This window comes from Talpa occidentalis, unplaced genomic scaffold, assembly GCF_014898055.3.
Source record: "Talpa occidentalis isolate TD23 unplaced genomic scaffold, MPIMG_talOcc4v2.1 talOcc4.5, whole genome shotgun sequence".
Classification (NCBI taxonomy): domain Eukaryota; kingdom Metazoa; phylum Chordata; class Mammalia; order Eulipotyphla; family Talpidae; genus Talpa; species Talpa occidentalis.
Window position 1 is genome coordinate 96,173,595 of NW_023604861.1, and position 21,016 is coordinate 96,194,610.

At 47.7% G+C, this 21,016-nt stretch overlaps 1 protein-coding gene across 4 annotated transcripts in view; it reads left to right on the top strand.

The window, feature by feature from the left end:
* The first annotated feature begins 7,108 nt into the window (after positions 1-7,108).
* The window catches only part of PAX8 (paired box 8), a 57,472-nt gene continuing 43,564 nt past the window's right edge, over positions 7,109-21,016 (top strand). For 3 of the 4 annotated variants that reach the window (XM_037527798.2, XM_037527801.2, XM_037527800.2), the window contains exons 1-2: positions 7,111-7,183; positions 7,523-7,630. In XM_037527798.2, coding sequence (XP_037383695.1) covers positions 7,606-7,630 — 25 coding nt within the window. In that variant the 5' untranslated portion in view covers positions 7,111-7,183; positions 7,523-7,605. Of the gene's footprint in view, positions 7,184-7,522; positions 7,631-21,016 lie in introns of all 4 variants that reach the window. The other variant, XM_037527799.2, reaches the window with a different exon arrangement.

Here is a 21,016-nt window from a genome sequence, read left to right on the forward strand (position 1 = left end):
TAACAGGGTGGTCCCCAGGAAAGGGGGAAGTGTCAGGTTCCCTACCCCACCCAAAGGAGGGTGGCACTAAAGAGAAGAGAAGAAGCTGGAGAGGAGACTAAGAAGGAAAGAAACAGGATGGAGAGCCAGAAGGAGCCCTGGAGGAGGCACATGGAGCAGAGAGACACGTGAAGAAACTACACTTGCCTTTTGGTCGTGGACTGGGTGACACAGATGTGGGTGAGAAATCCGTGGGGAGGTGACAATGGTACTTTTTGTCTTGATTTTGATTTTGCTCTTTCCCTCTAGACTTCTGTGGTTGTTTCTGATCCTTTTCTGTGGGTCCCCACTGGAAGATGCTTTAGACTTGTTCAGGCTTTTGGGCCTTGCTCTGGGCCAATCCTGCTTGGGTGGATTTTTGTCCCACGAGGGACGGGGAACTTTGGGTACCTGATTTAGAAACTAGATTCTTTGCCTTTCTTGTATTGTTTCCTAATTGTATTAAAGTTCCTTTTCATTAAAGTCTCATATGTTTTGTGTTGATGTGGCGGATGGCAGAACCTATTTAGAGGAGGCAGGTTTGCAGGGTGTGGGGTGCCCCTTTCCCCACCCTGTAACACTATGAGTAATGCTTCTTGATGATCTGTACTGCTAGTTTTACTGACATTCATTGAGCGCCCACTGTGCCACAAGCACTTTGACTTAATCATCACATGTAATACATGAGCAGTGCCACTACTTGTCTGACTTCTAGGGCTCAGAAACTTTGTCTCAGAGAAGCTGGGTGATTGGCACAAGATCACACAGCCAGTCCAGGAGCATGCCAGATTCCCAGGCCCACAGCTCGCAACTCCTTCCACATGTCTGCATGACAGATGGGCAGGAGCCAGCATACAAGTGGGAAAAGATTCTTCTCCGGGTCTCTGGACTCTCTCCACCAGAGTGAATCTGAGAGAGGTGATTCTGCTTGGAAAAGTGAAGTCACAGAGCAAACAGGACCCCAGTCTGAAAAGTGATAGCGAAGTGAATGAAGCAAACAGAAATCAGCAGGGGCCCAGCACACTTCATGAGGTTTGAAGGGGAAGCATTTAGGACAAATAAAAAGGAAATGCTCCCTGACACAAAGTTGATAGGCCTAAAAACAGAACTTTGAAACCAAGTTTGGAAAAAATATAAAGGCTGAAAGCCTGAGGAGCTAATGTAAAACATGGTGACTATAGCTGAGAGCACTACTTTATGTAACTGAAAAATGTTGACTAACTAGAGGGAATCCTTGCACAATATATCAAGTCACCATGGTGTATACCTTAAATATCTTAACAATTTTGTTTATCACTTACATCTCAATAAGCTGAGAAGACAAAGAAAAATATATAGATGGATGATTCACTGATTCTTGTCACAAATGGGTGCTTTGCCAAGCACTCAGGGAATTCAGTTAGGGGGAGGTGGGCCTTGTTGTGACCCCCAACCTTTGACTTTCTTTTCATTTACCTGAACTTGCCCAGGGTCTAGGAAACATAAGTCTCATTATTCAGGGTCAAGCTTACTCCCAATAGGCCACTGGAGGCCCCTGAAACTGATAGTGAGTGTTTTTCTACTTTACTTTCCAATTTATTCCAATAGTTTTCTCACAGCTATTAGCACTGCCTCTGCTCTGATAACATACTGGAGGGATGGAGAGAATTCTGGCTCAGCTCAGGTAGCAGAGAGCCTGAGTTCAGATCCTGGCTCCACTGCTAAGCACCATGGCGATCCCAGAGACACCTCCAGGCCTCACTGCCCCCAAATCCCACTTCACTGGGTGTAGTGGTGCATACCTGGGGTTGTAGGTGAGAGTCTCAACAGCTCCTGGCATTTGTAGTACTGGTAGCTCTGATTGAAAGGAAATGTCATACTTGGCACACCTCATGGCATGTCTATCCTCATAGAGGGTTATGGGACAACAAAGATGGCCACATTGCTGGGGTATTAGAAAATGGGGAGCCAAATGGGAATAAGGCCCTAATCCCTCAGGGTTGCCCTGCTGAGTGCAGGGAAGTAGAGTGGGACATGAAGATCTTGAGGTGTCTTGAGGGTCTTGAAGCAAATGAGACCCACACTTTTGTTGCAAAGCACCCAGGATCACTTGACCCAGAAGGCCAGAAGCTTTCCAGTGGACAGGCAGAGTAGATTGGGGCAAAAGGCAAGTTAGCTGCCTTGAATCTTTATCCCTCTGTCTCTCCCCCTCCCCACAGCCAGCAATATCTCTGGTCCTTTCAGCAGAGTGCCGGGCACTGACAGGCTTAGAGGGGAGCCTGTTCTGTTCCAAGGTTTATGAGAGCAGAAGGAACCTCTGGTGTTCTGAAGCCACAGAGAACAAAGCCAGCCCTGAGTCTGACCCTGGGCCTGGGTTTTTTCCTTGGCGCCTCCCCAAGAACAGCTGTCAGGAAGATAGCCCTCTCCAGTGCCCTGGCGTTGGCCTGAGAGGATTCTTGCCCTGACTCCTGACACAGGGGCTTGGCTGAGGGAAGGGCATTCCTGCTGCGTGAGCTGCTCTCCTCTCTGGTAGCAGGAAAGTTTCCTGGCCTTGGAGGCCTGACCTCACCCTGGCCACTCCCTGGGTTCCAGAACTTTCCCTGCTGACAGTAGGAGGTTGGTGCTGGGGAGTGGGAGGAACTGGGCTGGGCTGAGTAGAATTTTCAACACTTAAGGCAAGACCTGGGTCACTAGTGTTTATTTGGACATTGAGTCAGCCACCTACCAGCTGAGAAAGTTAGGACATGTTACCTTCCCAGAGGCTTGGTGTTCTCACCTACAAAATGGGTTGCGAAAGGGCCTGCCTTATTACTGTAACTTTTTAGAAACTATTAAAACTGAGGGGGAAATTACCTGTTATTTTCTAGATATCGCTCCTTTCCTCTCCTATCCCCTTCCTTTCTGCTTTCCCAGTGAGGGCCTCCCCTACTCAGCCCTAAACATACTAGGTCTCTTCTCAACAGCCCAGGAAGCAGCCGCTAAGGGGCTGGGAGGTGGGCAAAGAGTTCAAGAGATATGTGCCTAGGGCACATCTCCAACCCAAAACCAACTGGAAAAATGCCACCAGTGGCTTTTTCCAAACTACTTTTCACAATCTGTGTCTCTTTTCCTTTCACCTGCCAGGACCTGTATTTCTATTCCTGTGTTTTGAAAGCCTGGGGGTAGAGGTGGAGCTGGGATAATTAATGATTGATTCCCTGGCACAGCCTCCAGGAGGCCTCAGGGTAAGCTGTTGGCCTTTTCCTGAGGTGTGGACACAGGGTAGCATTCCCACCCACCCTCCCTTGTTGGCTGTGTCCTTATTGGGCAAGTATGTTAGGGGGGAAAGTAGAGCAAAAAACCACCAGTCCCTTCAGGAACGGGTGAAATCTGGCAGGCTGGAAGCTCTGCCCTGGTACTAGTCCACCCCTTCTGTCATTGGTTCTGCTCCCCTCTTTCTGGGTGAAGCACAATTAATTTCTCCCCTCATAGACACCCCTGCCCCCACAGCAACCCCCACACCTACCCTATAGCCATAGCATGTGCTCCCTGGCCTTTTTCTGTCCAACAGCTCACCTGTCCGTCATCCAAGGCTCAGATGGCTGTTTGAAAAACTCACAGGGCTTTTGGGAAAGGATTAAAGGAACCGACTTCCACAGCAAAATTTTAGAGGAGTTTTAACTCTGCCCTCTTGGAAGTATTTCTCCTGCCTTTGTTGTCTAATAATAATTAACTTTTGTACTGAGCTGTAGTTTTCAAAGGGCTTTCACATTCATAATTCCATTCATCCTCTCAACAAAGCAAGGAGGTAGGTCTTACCCTCCCCCTCCCCACCTGCACCCACCTCCCACAGAAGAGGAAACTGAGGCTCAGAGAAATGAAATGTCCCCTTTTCACATCACCAGCCTGAAACACTCACCTTCTAACTTAAAGTAGAGAGCTGCTGTTTTCTTCCCAAAGGGCACATTTTAGTCCTAGGAATTGTTTACCATGTAGGGGAGTTGGCATGGCAAGTAAGCAGAGAGGATTTGGGAATGGTGGGGGGCGGGGAGGGGCAGGGATTTTCCCCCAAGGCTGGCTTCTGGGTAATTTTCACAGAAAACCTTCTGAGGCTTCATGTCAAAGTGGAGGAAGTGATCCCAGATTTCCTCTCCTGGGGTCCCAGGGGTGAGAGGGAGAGGTCCTTGGACCATGCTGGAGTTTAGGGGGTCAATTAGCCTTAACTTAAGGTGATAGTATCCCACCTACACAGTGAAACACACTCCCCAGTGGTCAGTTTACAAAAGACCACAAACCTTCCTTTCTGACTATCAGCAAAGATGATGAACTCACCCTGGTTTGCCCAGGACAGTTTAGTTTTAGCTCTGAAAATCCCATGTCTAACGAATGCTCTAGGTCTCATCCCTGACACACTCAGCTCAGCCCACTGGATTTCAGCTAAGTCCTGGAAAGACAGGCCATCTTTTGAAGGCTCAGCAGATCAACTTATAATTAAAACATCACAGAATACTCACAAGAGCTGGCAACTACCTGAAATGTATATTAAATTCCTTCAATGTTAAACCTGAAAAAATACTCATTTCCACAAAGAAACACTCCAATCTATGGCCAGATTGCTCACATTTTTAAGGACAAACCAGAGTTATGTCCCTAGTCTATTTTCATTATGACATCTAATTAAGTTTTCTAAGAGAAATGCTGAGTTTTTTTTTTTTTTTTTTTTTTTTTAATGTAATGGGTTTAAGCCCCAGGTTACTAGTTGACCATCTCAGCATTACATCTGAGAAGAATTGGCAAAGGAACTGTCATTTAGGGAAGTGTATACTAAATTTCTCTTTGATCTGAGTCTTTTTGCTGTGATGCTAAATTTATTTTGAAATGGTAAGTAACATCCAAGGGAGACTTGAGATTTTCATGCTTAACAGAAGGATATATTTTTTCTTAGTTTAGTGTAAGAAAAGGTTGTGATAAAAGACATTATTTCAACCTCTTCATTTTGCAGAGGGGAAGACTGAATAGAAAGAGAATGAGTTGGGGTATCGGTTAGTAACTAATTAGAAAGTGGCAAGGAACCTAGGCCTGATTTCTGGTGTGACTAGATAGCAGGGCCAGACCTGAAGGCCTATGTTTATCTCTGAATGGGGTTAACTGCCTTCTCACTGTGCGTTGCCTCTAGAACTTCTGCTCCTAGTCACTGGATTATGTCTTGTATAGTCTGGGGAAGAGGTGAAATCAAGATATGAGAGTGTGGTTTTGCACATTCAGTTTTCATATTAAGATGAATTTCTTGAATGACCTCACAAATAGAATGGGCATGTTTTGACAACTTGCTGGGGTTTTTTTGTTTTGTTTTTCATTGTTTTTTGTTTTGTTTTGTTTTGCCCTATGAGAACTTTTGTCAAAAAAGAAGAGGGAGAGGTTTTTTTTTGGTTTTTTTTTTTTTTCTGAGCTGAGCGGGAGAAATGGGCAAGAATGGGTGTAGTGAGTTTCCATGGTTACTGCTACTTATCAGCACCTCAGCTTGGGTAAACCCTCTAAGGTGTTCAGAACTGCTTGGACCACGGTTCACCAGGCTAACTCAGGGCAGAGTGGGGTGGACAGAGTCTCTGCCATGCCCTTCTCACTCCAGGGCTGCCCAACAGCAGCAGGGCTTGAACTGCTCAGGATTGGTGGGGGATATTCCAGGTTGAATTTCTTCCACCACCTGTTCTTCTTCTTCCAGGGGGTTTGACAAGAGAAGTGAAATATCTGGATATTTGGAAACCACAGAGCAATCTTAAATAAAAATTTTGGAGAAACTTTGAAAGCCATAAAGCACCTATTGTTTTAGCTTCGAGACATTTATAAATGTGGAGGATCCACTTAGGGATACGCATGTTCTCTTTCTTTTCACAAAATGATTAATTTCTGCTATTGAGAAATGAGAAAGTCTGGATGGGAGGAGGAAGTGAATTTACATGAAAGATTAAACTTTTTTAATTAAGAAAAATTGTGTTTTCACACACAGATGTGCACACATGTGTGCTCACACACCCTCCTGCATAGCCCGTTTCCTCTGCCCCTCTGCCTGCCTCTCACCCAAGCACCGTGCTTGCTCAGGAACAACCCCTACAGCTGGCACAGCCCCTCAGGGTCAGGGGCATGGCTGTCCTCTCAGGCATAATCCTGAATCTAGACAGATTGGGGGAGCATCCAGGCTATGGCCGAAGGACCTGCAGGTGCTTCAGGACATTGGTTCCATTTCCTCTTCGCCAACAGAAAAGCTGCCCAGGGAGGAAGGACAGCTTTTACTACCACTAAGGTCTTCTCAGTCCCCTTCCTATCCATAACCACGGCTCAACCCTGTCTCTTTCTAAGGCCCTCCCTCACTGAGGTGAAATCGAGGCCCTCGTTGCCAGTCCTCTGAACTCATCTCCCAAGTTCAGAACCTTCAAGGAGCAGGAAAGAAGTCTGATGGCCGTGTGTGTGTGTGTGTGTGTGTGTGTGTGTGTGTGTGTGTGTGTGTGTGTAAATGGGAGGAGAGAGGGGTCCTCTTGGTTATGTGATCATTTACATTAACTTACAGGTACGAGGGTGTGGATCCTGTCTGGGCTGTAAGGAGAAAATGGGTTAAACAGACTGTTCAGACCAGTGCTGAGAGATTAGGACCACCTTGCCTCTAGTCCTGGGAGCAGGCTTCTACCATCCTGCATGAGGAATATAAAAACAAGTTCTCATCTATGAGAGAAAAAGCGGCTACCCTAACCCCAGAGCAGTGCAAAGGTTAGAGAAGGAAGAAGGGTGTCACAGAGCCACCCTATCTCTCACTTCTGGAGGTCAGTGATCCCAGGAGAACCCAGACACCCTCACCCTCAGGCCTTGAGGCCTCTATCCCCCATTCCTCCAATATTTCCAGGCCTGCTGAGTTAGGGCTCAGCTGCCTTCCTCGCTGCTCTCCGCTGGAAACAGAAGCTCTAGCGAATGTTTCTAACTCCTGAGTCCACTCAGCCATGTCCCCCTTGCAAAATCCTCCCCTTCCCGCACCCCCCTGCACCCAGCCAGCCAATCCGCGGCCTGCGAGCCTCTCCAGACCCATCTCTCAGGGCCCTGGCGGGATAAAACCAGTCGGCGATGCCGGGTGGATGGGAACAAACTTCAGAACCAGGAGAGACACTGTGCCCAGGGCACCCTCTCAGGCGGACCCAGGCAGTGAGGGCCAACCGGCCAGGTATGCTGCCCAGGGGTTGACTGAAAGCTGACATGGGGAGTGGGGTGATTCCGAAAAGGCAGAAGGTCCCAGGCAGCCTGGCAGCTTTTTCCCTCCCAAGTGAAACTGGATAGGGCTGAAAGAGGGTCTAGGGCTGGAGTTTGGGGCTTCCTCAGTGGCCCCCCATTCCCGTATCCCCCAGACAGTCATATTTTAGTTAGTCCAGGCTGAGGTTAGGTACATTTCTCCTGAAAATCTTCCTACTCTTGCCAGGCTATGAGAACCCATAGGCTAGGGCCCGGGGAAGAGGTCTAAGGCAGCAGACTGGAATCTCATGCCCCTTCCCCTGGGTCCGTGCAGGGCAGTGGCTTGGCGAAGGGCGCGGCGGGGACCTGCGTGAGGAAGCCCTGAGTCCTCAGCGGGCTGCGTGCGACTCCCTGGCGATGCCTCACAACTCCATCAGATCCGGTAAGGACGCGGCGTGGCCAGGACCCCCGAGCCCCGCGTCGCCGTGCGTCCGTGCGCGCGCTCGGGCCGGTGGGGCTGGGGAGCCTCCGCTCCGGGCTCGCGGGACCCACCTGCGTGGGGAAGAAGCTGGGGGCGCCTCGGGCCTGGCACTCGGCTGCGGCCGGCCGCCTAGCTGCTCTCAGGCACTGAGGTCCCACGGTCCGGAGGAGCCGCCCTCCCCAGACCTCGATTTCTACGGACTACACAGGGCGGTGAGGAGCTTTCCGTGGGGGTCAGAAGGGTGTCCCTCGCTCTCCACCCGCGTCCTGCATGGCCTAGCGGAGTGGGCACCCTGCGCGCTCGCAGGCCGTAGGCCGCTCGGGTGCTGGACTTGCGGTTCCCCGGCCGCCACCTCTTAACCCTGGTTCCTGGGGGCGCGCAGTCAGTCCTAGCCAGCGGGCTGCGTGCTGAGCCCCGAGCACTCTCAAGTCAAAGGGAAGAGAGCCGGTGGCCTGGGGCCTGGGAGCCAGGGGTGCACTCGGGAGCTCTCGGACCCTCCTCGCTGAGCACGGGACAGATGGGAGCTTCGCGCGGGACGCCTGGCCAGGGAGGAAGGTGCTGCCCCCGAGGCCAAATCCCTCTCCCCACCCGGGCCCGGGCCCCAGGGCCTTCAAAGCGCTTGGGGTCTTTCGTGGCGGCACCGGATTTCCTCAAGCTAAGGAGGTCTGTGCGGGGAAGGAGCCGCCGGGTCGGGGCCGAGCGGCGTGAATGGCACGGCCGCCCTGGCGCGCAGCAAGTGTGGACAGCGGGTTAGGCGCGGCCCGACCCGCAGTGATGGATGGAGGCGGGCCGGCTGCGGGGAAGGCGATTTATGGGGCTAGGGCGCAGCACTATCGATTGGGCCTGCGAAGTGAGAGGAAATCAATATTTCAGATGAATTCTCCGCGAATATGAAGTCCCGCTCGGCAAACGGGACATTTGTTATAATAAAGAGGGTCGGATGGCGCGCGGCGCGAGGCTGAGATCTCTATTTAGCTGCGAGTGCTCGAGTCTGAGCTTAGCTGCGTCTCTGGTCCTGTGGCGATCGCTCCGGAGGGTGCGGGAACCCCCTGGGGCGCCGGAAGGTTTCTCATTCCGGTTTGCTCTGGAGCTGGATATCCAGTCCCCAATAAGCTCCCTCCCCACCCCGTTCCCCAGCTCCCCCGTGGGAGTGGGACCACAGCCGTCCCGCTGCCCTTGGCTGGCGCTGCAAGGGGCTCGGAGTAGAGACTTGGCGGCCCTTCCAGGGAACCGCGGGGTTGGCGAGCCTGGGGACAGAGAGGAGCTGCCTGACACCCCTTTCGTAGCAGCTCCCGGGTGCCACCCTTGCTCCTTGGTCACATTCTGAGGCTAGAGCCAGATTTTAGCGCCTTAGTCGTTAGCCAGATCGGAGTTCAACATTAGACTTCGCCCGGCCTCCAAATCAGGACCGGCTCGCAGGCTGAGAGCGCACAACCTGGTGCCCGATCCCACACCGCGCTGGCTCCGGCCGCTTCTGCTCTGTTCTGGGTTTGGATGTCTCCCCAACTCTCGACCTCCCCCTGACCTTTCTGTTGGTGGTATGAGTGGGTGCTCTTGTACCTCGAATTTACCGTGGTGGACTAGACACTTTCCCTCTGTTGCTGCTCCAGAGATAATATGATGGCACGGTCCCTGGGTTGGTTTGATTCTGTTTTGGCTACGAATTTTCAATCTAGAAGCACTCATTAGGATTAATGGGAATAAAAGAGGAAAAGATGCAATTTACTATTTACTTTATTTTTAATCAAGAACAAGCTGCTTACCCATTACCTTAGGCGCAAATCGCCCTTGGGTTTGGGGAGGGAGTCCTTTACCACCACCCAGCCCGATCAGGGGCAGAGGTATTTTATTTTATTTTATTTTTTCTGTTTAGGGAAAGCAAAGGATCTTCTTCTACGCCTCCCCTAAAATAAAGAAATAATGCTAGAAGGAAGGGAGAATGAGACTTGCTCTTTTAGTTTAATGTTGAAAACAGAAAAAAAAAATTGCCCAAAACACAGCTCAGAAGGCTAAAGACTGTCCCGGTTTCTTTTTCCAATCTTCTGTCTGCAAAACCTGAGCAAGAGACCTTCTATCTTTCTGATCCGTTTACCTGACATTGCTATGTATGTTTAGAGTTGAATTCATAAACTGATCCTGTTTTTTATAAGCACTTTCCTCTCTTAGGGTTTGGCAGCTTCCCTTTTCTCCCCAGACACATCCACTCCTGGGTTCTGCTTTGCCTGGGGAGTTTCCCCCTTTAAGTTTTCTCTGGAGCAGAACCCCGGGGCTCAGCCTGCCACTGGTTTTTTGTGAGAGCAAGGCTAGCACACCATTTCCAATAATCAGAGATGCTAGACAAAAGTTTAGTGTGCAGCCTCTGAGTCTCACCCTTAGCTCATTCTGGGCTAATCTTGCTTTGCAGAGAGATCTTAATATTTTTGTCTTACAACTTTATTATTAGGAAGGGACCTTGAGAGCAAATATTGAATTATTCAGATATGCACTGGTCAGCCACAGACTGAACTCTCTGTGAAAACCACCAGGAATTTTGTAGTATCAGGGAACAAAGATTGTCTAAAGCAAAAACATTGTTTTTTAACTATTCAAAGATGAGAAAGGAACACGGAGTAAATATAAAAATGCAAAGGCTACTGTATCAATGAGGAAGAGAGTTTAGTAAAAGCAAGCAGGTTGTCATTAAAACTCCTGTACAATAACTTCCTGCTCGCTCTTGAAAATAGGTTATTCCAAGTGGTAGAATGAGATCACAGATCACAGAGGAAGGAACTTATGTCTTACTTTCCAGATCTGTCTGAGATGTAAAACCCTCATCCCTTCTCTCGGTCTTAGAAAGAGCAAAGGGGGGCAGATGCATTTGGGAGGATCTATTTTGGCCCCTGGTTTCTTGCCTAGGTTGAAAACAAGGTCTTCTGGGAATGGGAAACAGTCTTGAAGAACATAAAGAGGTATTGGGGTCCCTCAATTCATCTTTGTTTCAGGATGGTTCATCCTCCCACCCTCCTCAATGCAAGTTAATTAGGAGATAATTTAGCTACCTTGTGAATTAGTTTTAAGATAAGTATCTTTTCAAGCTTTGTCACTTTAATTGCCCCACTGATTGATAAGAAGTAATTATTTCTAATTGACACTTTTTTGATGTCTATTGGAAGCATTTATTTGGGACTTTTTGGGGTGGAAGGAAAGTTAATTAATTTTATCAGACTATACCCCAAAGGACTCTGCCTAATTTTTCTGAGAAGGACAAAGGAATTGAGGGAAAATCACACGAAAATCAATCTCATGGAGTTTTACTTATTAAGAGAGATTTTCGTTCAAAGAAAAATGTCTACTAATGCAAAAATATGTCAGAATTTTCTTCTTAAGGGGGCAAATCTCTAATTTTAATGAACTACATGTTTTATGGTCATATATTTTCCCAAGGATATACTCACAATCCTTTTATATGCGGAGTTCAATTGGAGTAGGTTGCTCTACTTCGTAATTAATTGTTTGTAAAGAGTGAAATCAATAGAATTCAGTATGTTCAGAAAAAAATGGCACCTTTTTGTAAGAGCTAATTGTAAGAAAGATTTACAAATCGTCATTTTGTTCTATAATTATTGATAGAGTTGGGTATAAAGGTGAAACTTTACTTACAGTGACATGCCTTTTCATACCTAAACCTAGGAGTCAACAGTTTAATCATTCACATCCTCCAGAATAATTTACTGTGAAAGAGAAAGAGGGAAAGAATAGAGAGGGGAAAAGGAAGACACTGAAAGCAGGCAATGGGGGAGGGGTGGGGTGGGGGAAGAAGGTGGTTAGAGAGAATAAAAATGAAAGAACTTTTCTCAGAACGAAGGTAACCAGGTGCGGGGAATGTTTGCCTTTCGAGTATAAGAAAATCATAATTCTACTTCAAAACACATCCTTTCAGACACAATCCTTACCACAGCTACTAAACAGCCCCTAAACGCTACTGGAAAACACGTATTTTTCTGTTCATAAAAAGAGGCTGGATCTTCGGAACCAGCTGGTTTGGATTGTGAGTAAGTGTTAAAGTCTTGATCTGGTGTCCATGAAAAGGAAGGAAGGACTATGCTTTGTGTGTATGTGGAGGGGGAATGTCCCTAAAGAGATTTGATGTTTATTTTTATTACTAAAACCCCTGTGATCTGTACCCATGGTTGTGTACTCACGACGTGTTCATAGATAGACTTGTGACTCGCTGACATTGGAAAACATTCCCACATTAACCTAAAGCGGGGATACACTGGCTCACATGCCTGCACGCCTGAAATGAGAGTAACCCAATCAAAGAAGACGCGCTCCTGTCAGATTAATTTCAGCCAATGCTTTTTTCAATCATTTATGTATAAAATCGTGTCTGCTTTTAATGATGTTTCTTCCAGATTACGTGGAGCTGCAAGAATGAGGAAACATTTTAAATGAAAAAGGAATTTAAGACATACAAACAGCAGATAATATCGCATACCAACCTCACTATTAGTAAAACTGAAAAAAAAATATATAAATAATGCAAAAAAAATCAGCAAGGGAGAGTTTAGTAATGGAAAATTCCCCTGCAATTAAATGAAACAGTAATTTAGTGGAGATATGCCTGAATGAATTAGCATTTATTAATTGGTTCACATAAAAACAATTTGTGTGTGTGTCTCTTTCTGTGTATGTGTGTGTGTGTGTGTTTGGAAAACAGTATTTAAAAGATATATTTTCCTAGGAAAAGTTTCTCAAATGATCAAATCAAATGATATAGTTATTAATTCTGTCCTGTTAAAAATTCCAATTCTCTCACTGGTGAATTTCACCTACACGCAAAGAGGGTGGGGGTAAGGGAGAGGCAAAAGAATGATGTGGTTCCCCGTTTTCTTGGGACATTTCTAAGCTTGAAACCAATTGGAGACAAGCAGGCAGAGTCCGCTGTGCATAGGAACGTTCAAACGTGATCCAGAGTGGACTCTCAGATGACCCCCCTCTTCTGGGACACAACTTAGGGTGGCAGAGGACGCTGCTCTGTGGCTCTGCTCCACCCCCCTTCACCTGCTCCCCCCAGAACCTGCTGGAGCATTTTCGCCAGCTCAGGCAGGAACTCAGTTTGTAATCTCAGCGAGGAGCTTGCTAGGGTTGACTGGTGCATGGATGTGTTTACTTTCTCTCGCCACAGTTGGTCTGTCTTCAGTTCTAAGCATTTTAAAGTTGCTCTATTTATCAGCCCAAGAGGTGCTGGGTTCTCAGTTGTACTGAGAAAGCTCTGAGTTCTGTGGGTCTGAGTACACAAGAAACCAAAAGATAAACGAAACAATTTTGTTTAAAATAATTTTCAAAGAAGGAGCCAGGGGAATGCACCCTCATTTAGGGTTGCAGTTTGCTTTTGTTTGAGTGGAGACTTGGGGAAAGATTGAGTCACAGTCCCCACTGGCCCCCCAGTCCCTTCTAATATAGAACTCACAGGTACAAAACACATTTGAAAAAAGAGAATGCCCCCACATTGAGGATTCTGCTATGCTTAGGAACATCCTCAGTATAGTTCCCTGGGAAAGTGATTCTTTCTGGTTTTAGATTGAGCCACCTTAGCCAAAGTTCTTTAGAGAGGGAAGTAAAATATATGTGAGCAATGATGGCTTCCAGCAGAAGTGTCAGATTTTTCTCCTGGAGGAAAGAATACTGAAAACAACAATCCAGGTGATTCCTGGCTCTTGAAAACTCTACTCTCCCGGCCAACCCCAGTTCATCCAGCCCTGATCAGTCACCTGGGAGGGGGCCTCTGGATAAGGGTAGGTTGGTCAGAGGCATCCAGTATTCCTTATTTATCTACAGTCATGGCACTTTTAACTAGATCTTTAAGGGTCTGTAATCATTTCTCCAGTGTTAGAACTGACAAGTCCTTGGGTCCCTGAAGAAACTTCCAGATACCTCTCTTGCCCAGGCGGGGACATGATGAACTAATATCTCATAAGATTCATAGGCCAGAAAAATCTCCAGGGGAAGGTTTCTATTTCAAACTTTCATCCATGTCACTGAAACTGGGCTTTATGTGGACTGGTTTCTCAGTTCAGGAGCCCCCTGGGATATCTGGGTCCTGCTTCTGTGTTTATTCCTGAGGACCCTCCCATAGTCCTGGATGCCAGATAAGGTAACAAGTATCACCAAAGCTCAGCTCAGCCAGCCCACAGCCTCTCTGGCTCTAACACTTTTATATCCACAAAAAGAGAACTAATATCTATGGACTGAGCATGCCCTGGCATTCAGTGAGCCCCCAGGACATGGAAGCTGTAATCGTTGCCTCTGAGAACAGTCATACGAATGGTTTTCTGCTGCCCATGTCTCACTTAACTCTAGGACTCTAAAGGGAGATCTTGTTATTAACATTTTTTACAGATGAGAAAGAAACGGATGCTCAGAAGCTAATCTGTCTCCAGCTCCCCTTTCCACTACCCCACCCTGATGTCCAGCTCATCAAGACTCCTATAGCACTAGAAGGCTCATACCTGCAACTCCTTTGGGAACCTGGTCCAGAACCTTCCATAGAAGGGTCTGTATCAATGGTGACAGGATGAGCCTTCAGTCTTCATAACCTTATTTTTCTCAAAAGTGGCCCTAACACTCCAGCTCCATTAAAATAGTTCAGGTTTCACCTTCTCATCTGTGAAATTAGAGAAGTTGTCCATATGTGGAGGCCCCGTCTCAGGATCACTGTGAGGAGGAAAGTGGCACGGCAAAGGCAAAAAGAGGGGGCTCTCTTTAACACTTTCCCCAAACCTGACACACTTCTACTTACAGTCACCCAAAGCAACTATTTGTGCACGTCAACAAATCATAGGCCAATGGAAACTTACTTCCTTGGTACCCCCAAACCACATGTGGCCTCCCTGCCTGGGTCTATGCCAGTGACTGAGTCAGTGTGTATGTGATAGAAACAGTTAGGGTTACTGGGAAGACCCACCTACAAAGTCAGGGGCCCCTCGTCCCTAGGCACTTGATGTGCTGGATGTCATTCCCCCAAGTTTAGGTTCTTTCTTGGGGTCCCCCACTGACATTTAAGCCAAGTGGTCTGCTCCTCTAGAACCTCTGCCCAGGTTTGGTTTTTAACAGTAGCAGGAAAGGGGCTTAATTATTTTCAGTTTTTGCTATGGGGATTAGCCAGAGATGGTTGCGTTTTTCTGATGAAAACCAGTCTTTGGTTCAAGGCTGAGTGGCTCCCTTCTTTCAACTTTTTTTCTCCCTTCCCCTATCTTTAGCCACAATGTTCATCAGTTTTGTCGTTTGCATTTGTTCTCATAAGTGGCCTTGGAGTGACCTGGGTGGTTAGTGCTAATTAGCCCACCGGGACATATTGTCGCTGTCAGACCCACACACAAAGAGGTCCAGGGAGCTAGTTGGGTGACACATCTAAGAGAGAAACAGCTTAATCTGCTGCTATCATGTGAGTTTGCACACACTGTCTGCATATTGCATTTTTGATTCTTCAGATTTTCTAGGAAGATGACAGAATTATTATCTCTCCAGTAAACGCAGGGAAAGGGAGTCCCTCAAAGGGTGAGGGACTCTTGAAGGGACAAGGAAGCCAGGGCTACGTGACAAGCTTCCCATCGCCACAGGCAGCAAGAGGGGGCTCATGGTGGAGGCTTCACCCTTGACCCAGACCTTGGTGCTCTCTCCTTGTGTGACCGCAGGCAAGTGAATTGTCTCCCTGGGCTTGAATTTCCTCATCTGTATAAAGTGAAGATGTCGCAGGGCTTTTAGAAAGTACTGAAGGCAAAACCAGTACCCTCACCTGGCTCATAACAGATACTCCAGAATTTTTTTTTGTGCTACTTATAGTGGTCAGCTAGGAGAGTCTCCAAAAATTCTCCAGAGCAGATTGCAGACAATTATACTGTCTTAATATTGCCTGTAAAACTCTCCATAACTAACTTGAAACCCAGCATTGAAACTTTGTTCCAGTTAAAATTGAAGACAGATCTTTTAATATTCTGTGTAGACAAAATAAAAGTCTACTGCCTGAGGATGTTGTGTTAATTGAAAGACTTGTGGGTAGTGTGGCTCAGACCCCTGTGGTCACAATCAGCATTACCCCAGCCCACTCTAGAAAAGGATACTTTATTTAATTTTACCAAAAAACCCAAGCCTAGGGGAAGCATTTGGCTCATGATAGAACAAGTTGTCCATGGACTTTATCCTGGAATCCAGAACATTCTAAGGTTTTAGTAGAATTGGTACTAGGGGAAAGATAACTAAAGCAAGTGTGTAGCTAAGACAGGGAGATTTGTCTTGGGTACTTGTTCTTAATTAACACAGAACCATATGTATATTAAAAGATAATAAAAGCCACTAATCTTCTGTCTTTTTCACGCTTCTCTCTCCTTCTACCCACACCCCATCCTATACGTTCTTACTTTATGCAGCAATACTCCAGTTTGGGCATGCTAACAAACTGTGGTTGACATTAAAAATCTGTGATTAGCTAAATCAAATCACCAACTCCAGTTCTGTTTTGCTCTTTCACTTTGACAAGGAAATCCTTGGTTACTAATGAAATGGAAGCGGCAAGAATGGGGTGACCTCTTGACAAGTCCTGGGGCATCAGGCTATGACCTCAGGAAGGGAACAAGGAGGAGGGGTGAATTTGGTGGTGAGTGTCAGGCCAGTAGAGATACTGCCATCAAGCTGAGAGCTGCTGCAAACAAGGGTTCGCTGTTGAATTCAATTTCATCAGCCCTGGGGGAAAGCCATCCTCCACTTGCGGGCACTGCCCATAGGGGCATTCGCTGCCAGAGGAGTCAAGGAAATGACAAAGGTGCACTTTCTCAGGACAGGAAGCTGGAGCCTTATAATTTCTTTACCAGGGTGAATCTCTTGAACCAAGAGGGGAAACAATCAGATAAAACAATTTGGTGGCAGGACAAGAATTAACCGGCCCAGCTGATGGGAGCATCAAAGATCATTTATCTCCCAAATCCACCCCAGCACAACCACATTGTCACCTACTGCACATAAGCCTCAGCTGGCATTCTTGAGTCTAGTCTATCCCTGGAGTACTCATTGTTCCAGAAAGGCAGCATGTGAGCCTGTGTGGGATCAGCCAGCCTGTGTCGTGCTGGGACTCCCAGTCAGTGCAGGGCACAGTTGCAGAGCTGTGGTGCAAACACCATGCAGACAGGCCCACTTCTGCCAAATCAGCATGTCTATTGAATACTTCCGATGCTTAACCTCCATGCCTTGCAGGTGTGCAGATGTTGTGAGGCAACCCCCTTTATGTGTCTCATCTCTGACAGTCTGACAAGGCTTGGGTCTTCTGATCTCAGTATTGTGTGATGATATGACAGTGTCCCAAGCCAAGAACACCCTTATGTCCAAGTCCCCCTCTCCTACTGGCCACAAAGCTGTCAACACAGGAGTCCCTAAGCTGGACGGGCCTGCTCCAGACCTCGGGGCTCACGCTCCTACGGTAGGACTTGCCCTGGAGGCTTCTGCCGCAGTGACACAGTGACTTTCCTGATTGCTTTCTCAGAGCTGCTTTCCTTGGGGCCTGATGGGGTCCTGTTAGCTGGTACGTGTCCATCTCCCCGAGCGATCTGAGGTCAGGCATGCATCGTGCCCCGCCCTGCCCACACTGCTCTGTCCAAGCTCCCTGGAAGTCACTCTCTGTACTCCAGTATAGACACAATTGTGCACAGTCTTCTATTGTTTGCAGGCCATTTTGTGTGTGTTGTTCAGTCTGCCCCGTGCAGATGGTGCCTGTTGAGAGGTCAGGGAGCCTGTGTTTTCCCCAGATAGAAGGCAAAAGGGGGTGCTAAAGAAGCTGGGCCTTAAGGGTCAGACATAGCTGGTTTTGAATCCTCATTCAACCACTTAACACCTGCATGACTTCAGGAGCCCTTTCCATGGTCAGTAAAATGGCCCATGTTTCCTGCCTTAGCAGGTCTTGTGCTAACTGCCCCCATGTTTGTGAAGTACATCCCAGCCCAGCTCAAACACCCCCTCCTCCTGAAGACTTCCAAGACTCCATTCTCCTCCCCAACCCCACCAAGGGTCCCAGCACATTATTTTTACAGCACATTTTGTATAGAAGGTTTATCTCTGTGACTTTCATCTTCTAGATTTGAGCTACTTGAGTGCCTGGGGAGATGAGCACCACACATCCCACGAACTCCTAGGTCTTTGTTACACCACAAAGTCTACCTGGTCCCTTGTTTGAGGCTGTCACCACATTTTACCAGTGAGGAAACAGAGACCCTGTTTTCCAAGAGTTGTGCCTTGCCCTTGACTCTTGGGGCTTGGTGGCAGGCCAGGGGCTGGTGCCTAAAGCCAGGGACACCCTGCTGTCTTTCAGAGCATCAGGTAGGAGAGTGAGAGCCCAGCTGAGGCAGCACTGGATATGGCTTGTCCTGAGTCAGAACTCTCCCAGGGGAATGAGAAGAAAGCGTCTCCCACACCTTCTGGTGACACCCAGAGAGAGCTGCCAAGACACAAACACACAATTGCACACACATGCATGTGTACACACACACTCACACATCTACACAACACACATTTGCAGACAAACATGTGTACAGAGGCACGCCTGTACAACCAGGGCCAAGACTAGGATAAGGAACAGAAGACTCCACAATGCAAATTTTAAGGAGGGTCTCACTCTCAGACACATGCAAATGCAGGGTAGGCCTTGAAATTAAAGCAAAGTGAGCGCCTCCTTAAATTTTGTGTCAGATGCCTGGCTGTCCTCTCCCTGTTCCCTGTACACAACACACACATCTACACATTCATTTCCACCCACACTCATACACGTGGGTGACATCTTCATGCACATAGACATAAACCTACAGTACTTCACCCTCTTGCACGTATAAATGCGCTAAGAAGCCTTGCAAAGTACATGTGTATGGAGAACGCCTTCCTAGGTCTGTGGGTGATAGAAAAGGCCAGAGAAGGCCCTGCTCTCAGAAAACCTGAGCGCCCCAATAGTGAAATTAATTACAGATGTAACTGGCCAGTCCCATTGAGTCCAAGGCTGCTGAGAAGGCGTTGCTGATGAATATGATGGGATATCTGGGGAATCCACTCTGTGTTGTGGATAACTCCGGTCAGTTTAGGCATGAGGACACGGGCCTGTGACCTCCCTGTTTTTGCATCTTGAGGTCTGAGCAGATGAACTCAAGGATCCAACCATGGTCCCCTCTGCAGCCCTCCACTTAAGTTATGGGACTTGGGTGGGTGGTGCAGGCCCTGCAGAGAGCTTGTTTTCAGATGAGAGCCTAGGTTGGCTTGCATGGGTTGTTCATCTGGCCAGTGTCAGACTGGGCTTCTGGGGTTCATTCATGTGGCTCTTCCCAGATGGGGGTAGAGTGACCAAGTGGGCATGTGCAGCAGCAGGACTTGCCATTCCAGAATCTGGTCTCTTGGACCCCACTGAAGGCAGGTGGCTGGGACTGTCACAGGGGGGCACCTGTGCTCAGACCACGAGAATATCCACTCTAACTTCCCCTTGCTCGGGGTGCAGGAGCAGAGCTCTAGGGAGCTCTCTGTCCTTTCCCTGCAGGCATCTGAACTCCGTGTCTGTGTTCATCCAAGCAAACCGATTATTACAAACAATGTGGTGTCAGCAGGAATATTTCGTATATTCGATCAACAAATATTTGTGTAACTTTCATATATCAGTGATTCTCAAATAATGTTTCCCTGTAAAGTAGGCAGAGGTGCTTGTTGATATAAGGAAATTGAATAATAGTGACAGGAAAAAATATATCTGTGGATAAAATAACTTAGAATTTCAGGTATAATTTTTTTCTATTAAAGGGTCACTGTCTCCTGTTTTCATTAGTATGTTGGGTCTGACTTAGCAGCACATTGTAATTCTCTCTGTGCCAGACTTATTGTTTTGTGATGTTGCTGTGTGTCATCTTCCAGGTACAGGGCTTCTGGCAAGTGTCAGAGCAGCTGGGCTGATGAAGCTGGAGATTGTCAGATGTCCACCTAGCAGCCCTAGCGCCCGGTTTCTGTGATGTGATGACCCATATGCCTCAGAAGGTGTCCAAGTGTTTCTATTACAGAGGATTTACCTTGTCATCATCCAAAGGAAGGAACTTTGTCCCTGATGCCCTCCTGCCCTGCTGTCCCCCACCCCTGCCCCCACCACCACCACCGACACCCACATACAGCTACTGCCTTTACTTTTCCTGATAAGACCCCTCTTTTCCAGGCACATGGCAAGCATATGTGTGCCTGTCATTGAAGGATCCCAGTCAGTCTGTGGCAGAGAAAGAACTTATGCAGAAAAGCTGGATCAGCCTCCCTGAACATACACCCACCCACCTATCACCCCTGGAACACATTGCTTCTCCGATTCAGCTTCTCTGGACACACCTAGAGCTATGCCACCTCTTTTTGACATTTCTCTGAAGATCTTGTCACTCCAAATTGTCCATCCTAGTCAGGATGGCCATTATAACAGAATTCCAAAGACTGTGTGACTTAAATAACAGACACGTATTGCTTCCAGTTCTGGAGTCCAGAAGTCTGAAAGCAGAGGGCCAGCATGACTGGCTCTGACGAGGGCTCTCTTCCCAACTTGCAGATGCCACCTTCCCACTCATCCTCACGTACCTTCCTCAGAGCTTGTGCATGGGAAGAGAAAGAGAGATCTGTTGTCGTCCTCTTCTTATAAGAGCACTAAGTCCCACCAAGACAGCCCACTCCCCCACCATGAGCTCCTCCAACCCTAATTATCTCCCAAAGGCCCCATCTCCACATACAGGGCTGATGCTTCAGCATATGGGTGTTCAGTCCATAACACACACCCCCAGTGTGATTTCTTTTTCTCCTACTCGGTGCATAGACTGTTTGGTCCTCTATCCAGAGATGCTCCTATTCCCAACTCTCTGCTGTCCTCTCATGAATCTGTCTACTTCCTCTTGGTCTATTTCTCTCCTAAATCTGCTCATTCTGAACCCTGTGCTTTCCTCTCTTCAGGTGACTCCATCTCCTGAAGAAGCACTGGCATCTCATTGCTCTCTGACCCTGATCCTCAGCACACATGCAAGTTTCCCTGCACTGCCCCCCTCCCAGTGCCTGTTACCCCAGGCCTTATGAGGTGTTCTCACCCAGTCATGCATCCCCTGGCCACTGTATTCAGTTTTCCCTCCAAATTGTTCCAAAGAGCATTATCACTCTAGTAGTTGGTGCAATACGTAAACCCACTGTCCTTCTGTATGGCAAAACAGAGTTAGGCTTTGGCGTTCCAGAGCTCCAGAGCCTGTGCCTCTGCCTTCACGCTGATGTTCTAGAGAGAGGAAAGCAAACTGAACTTTTACCTATGACAACAGTCTTTAGTCCAGATAGACACAA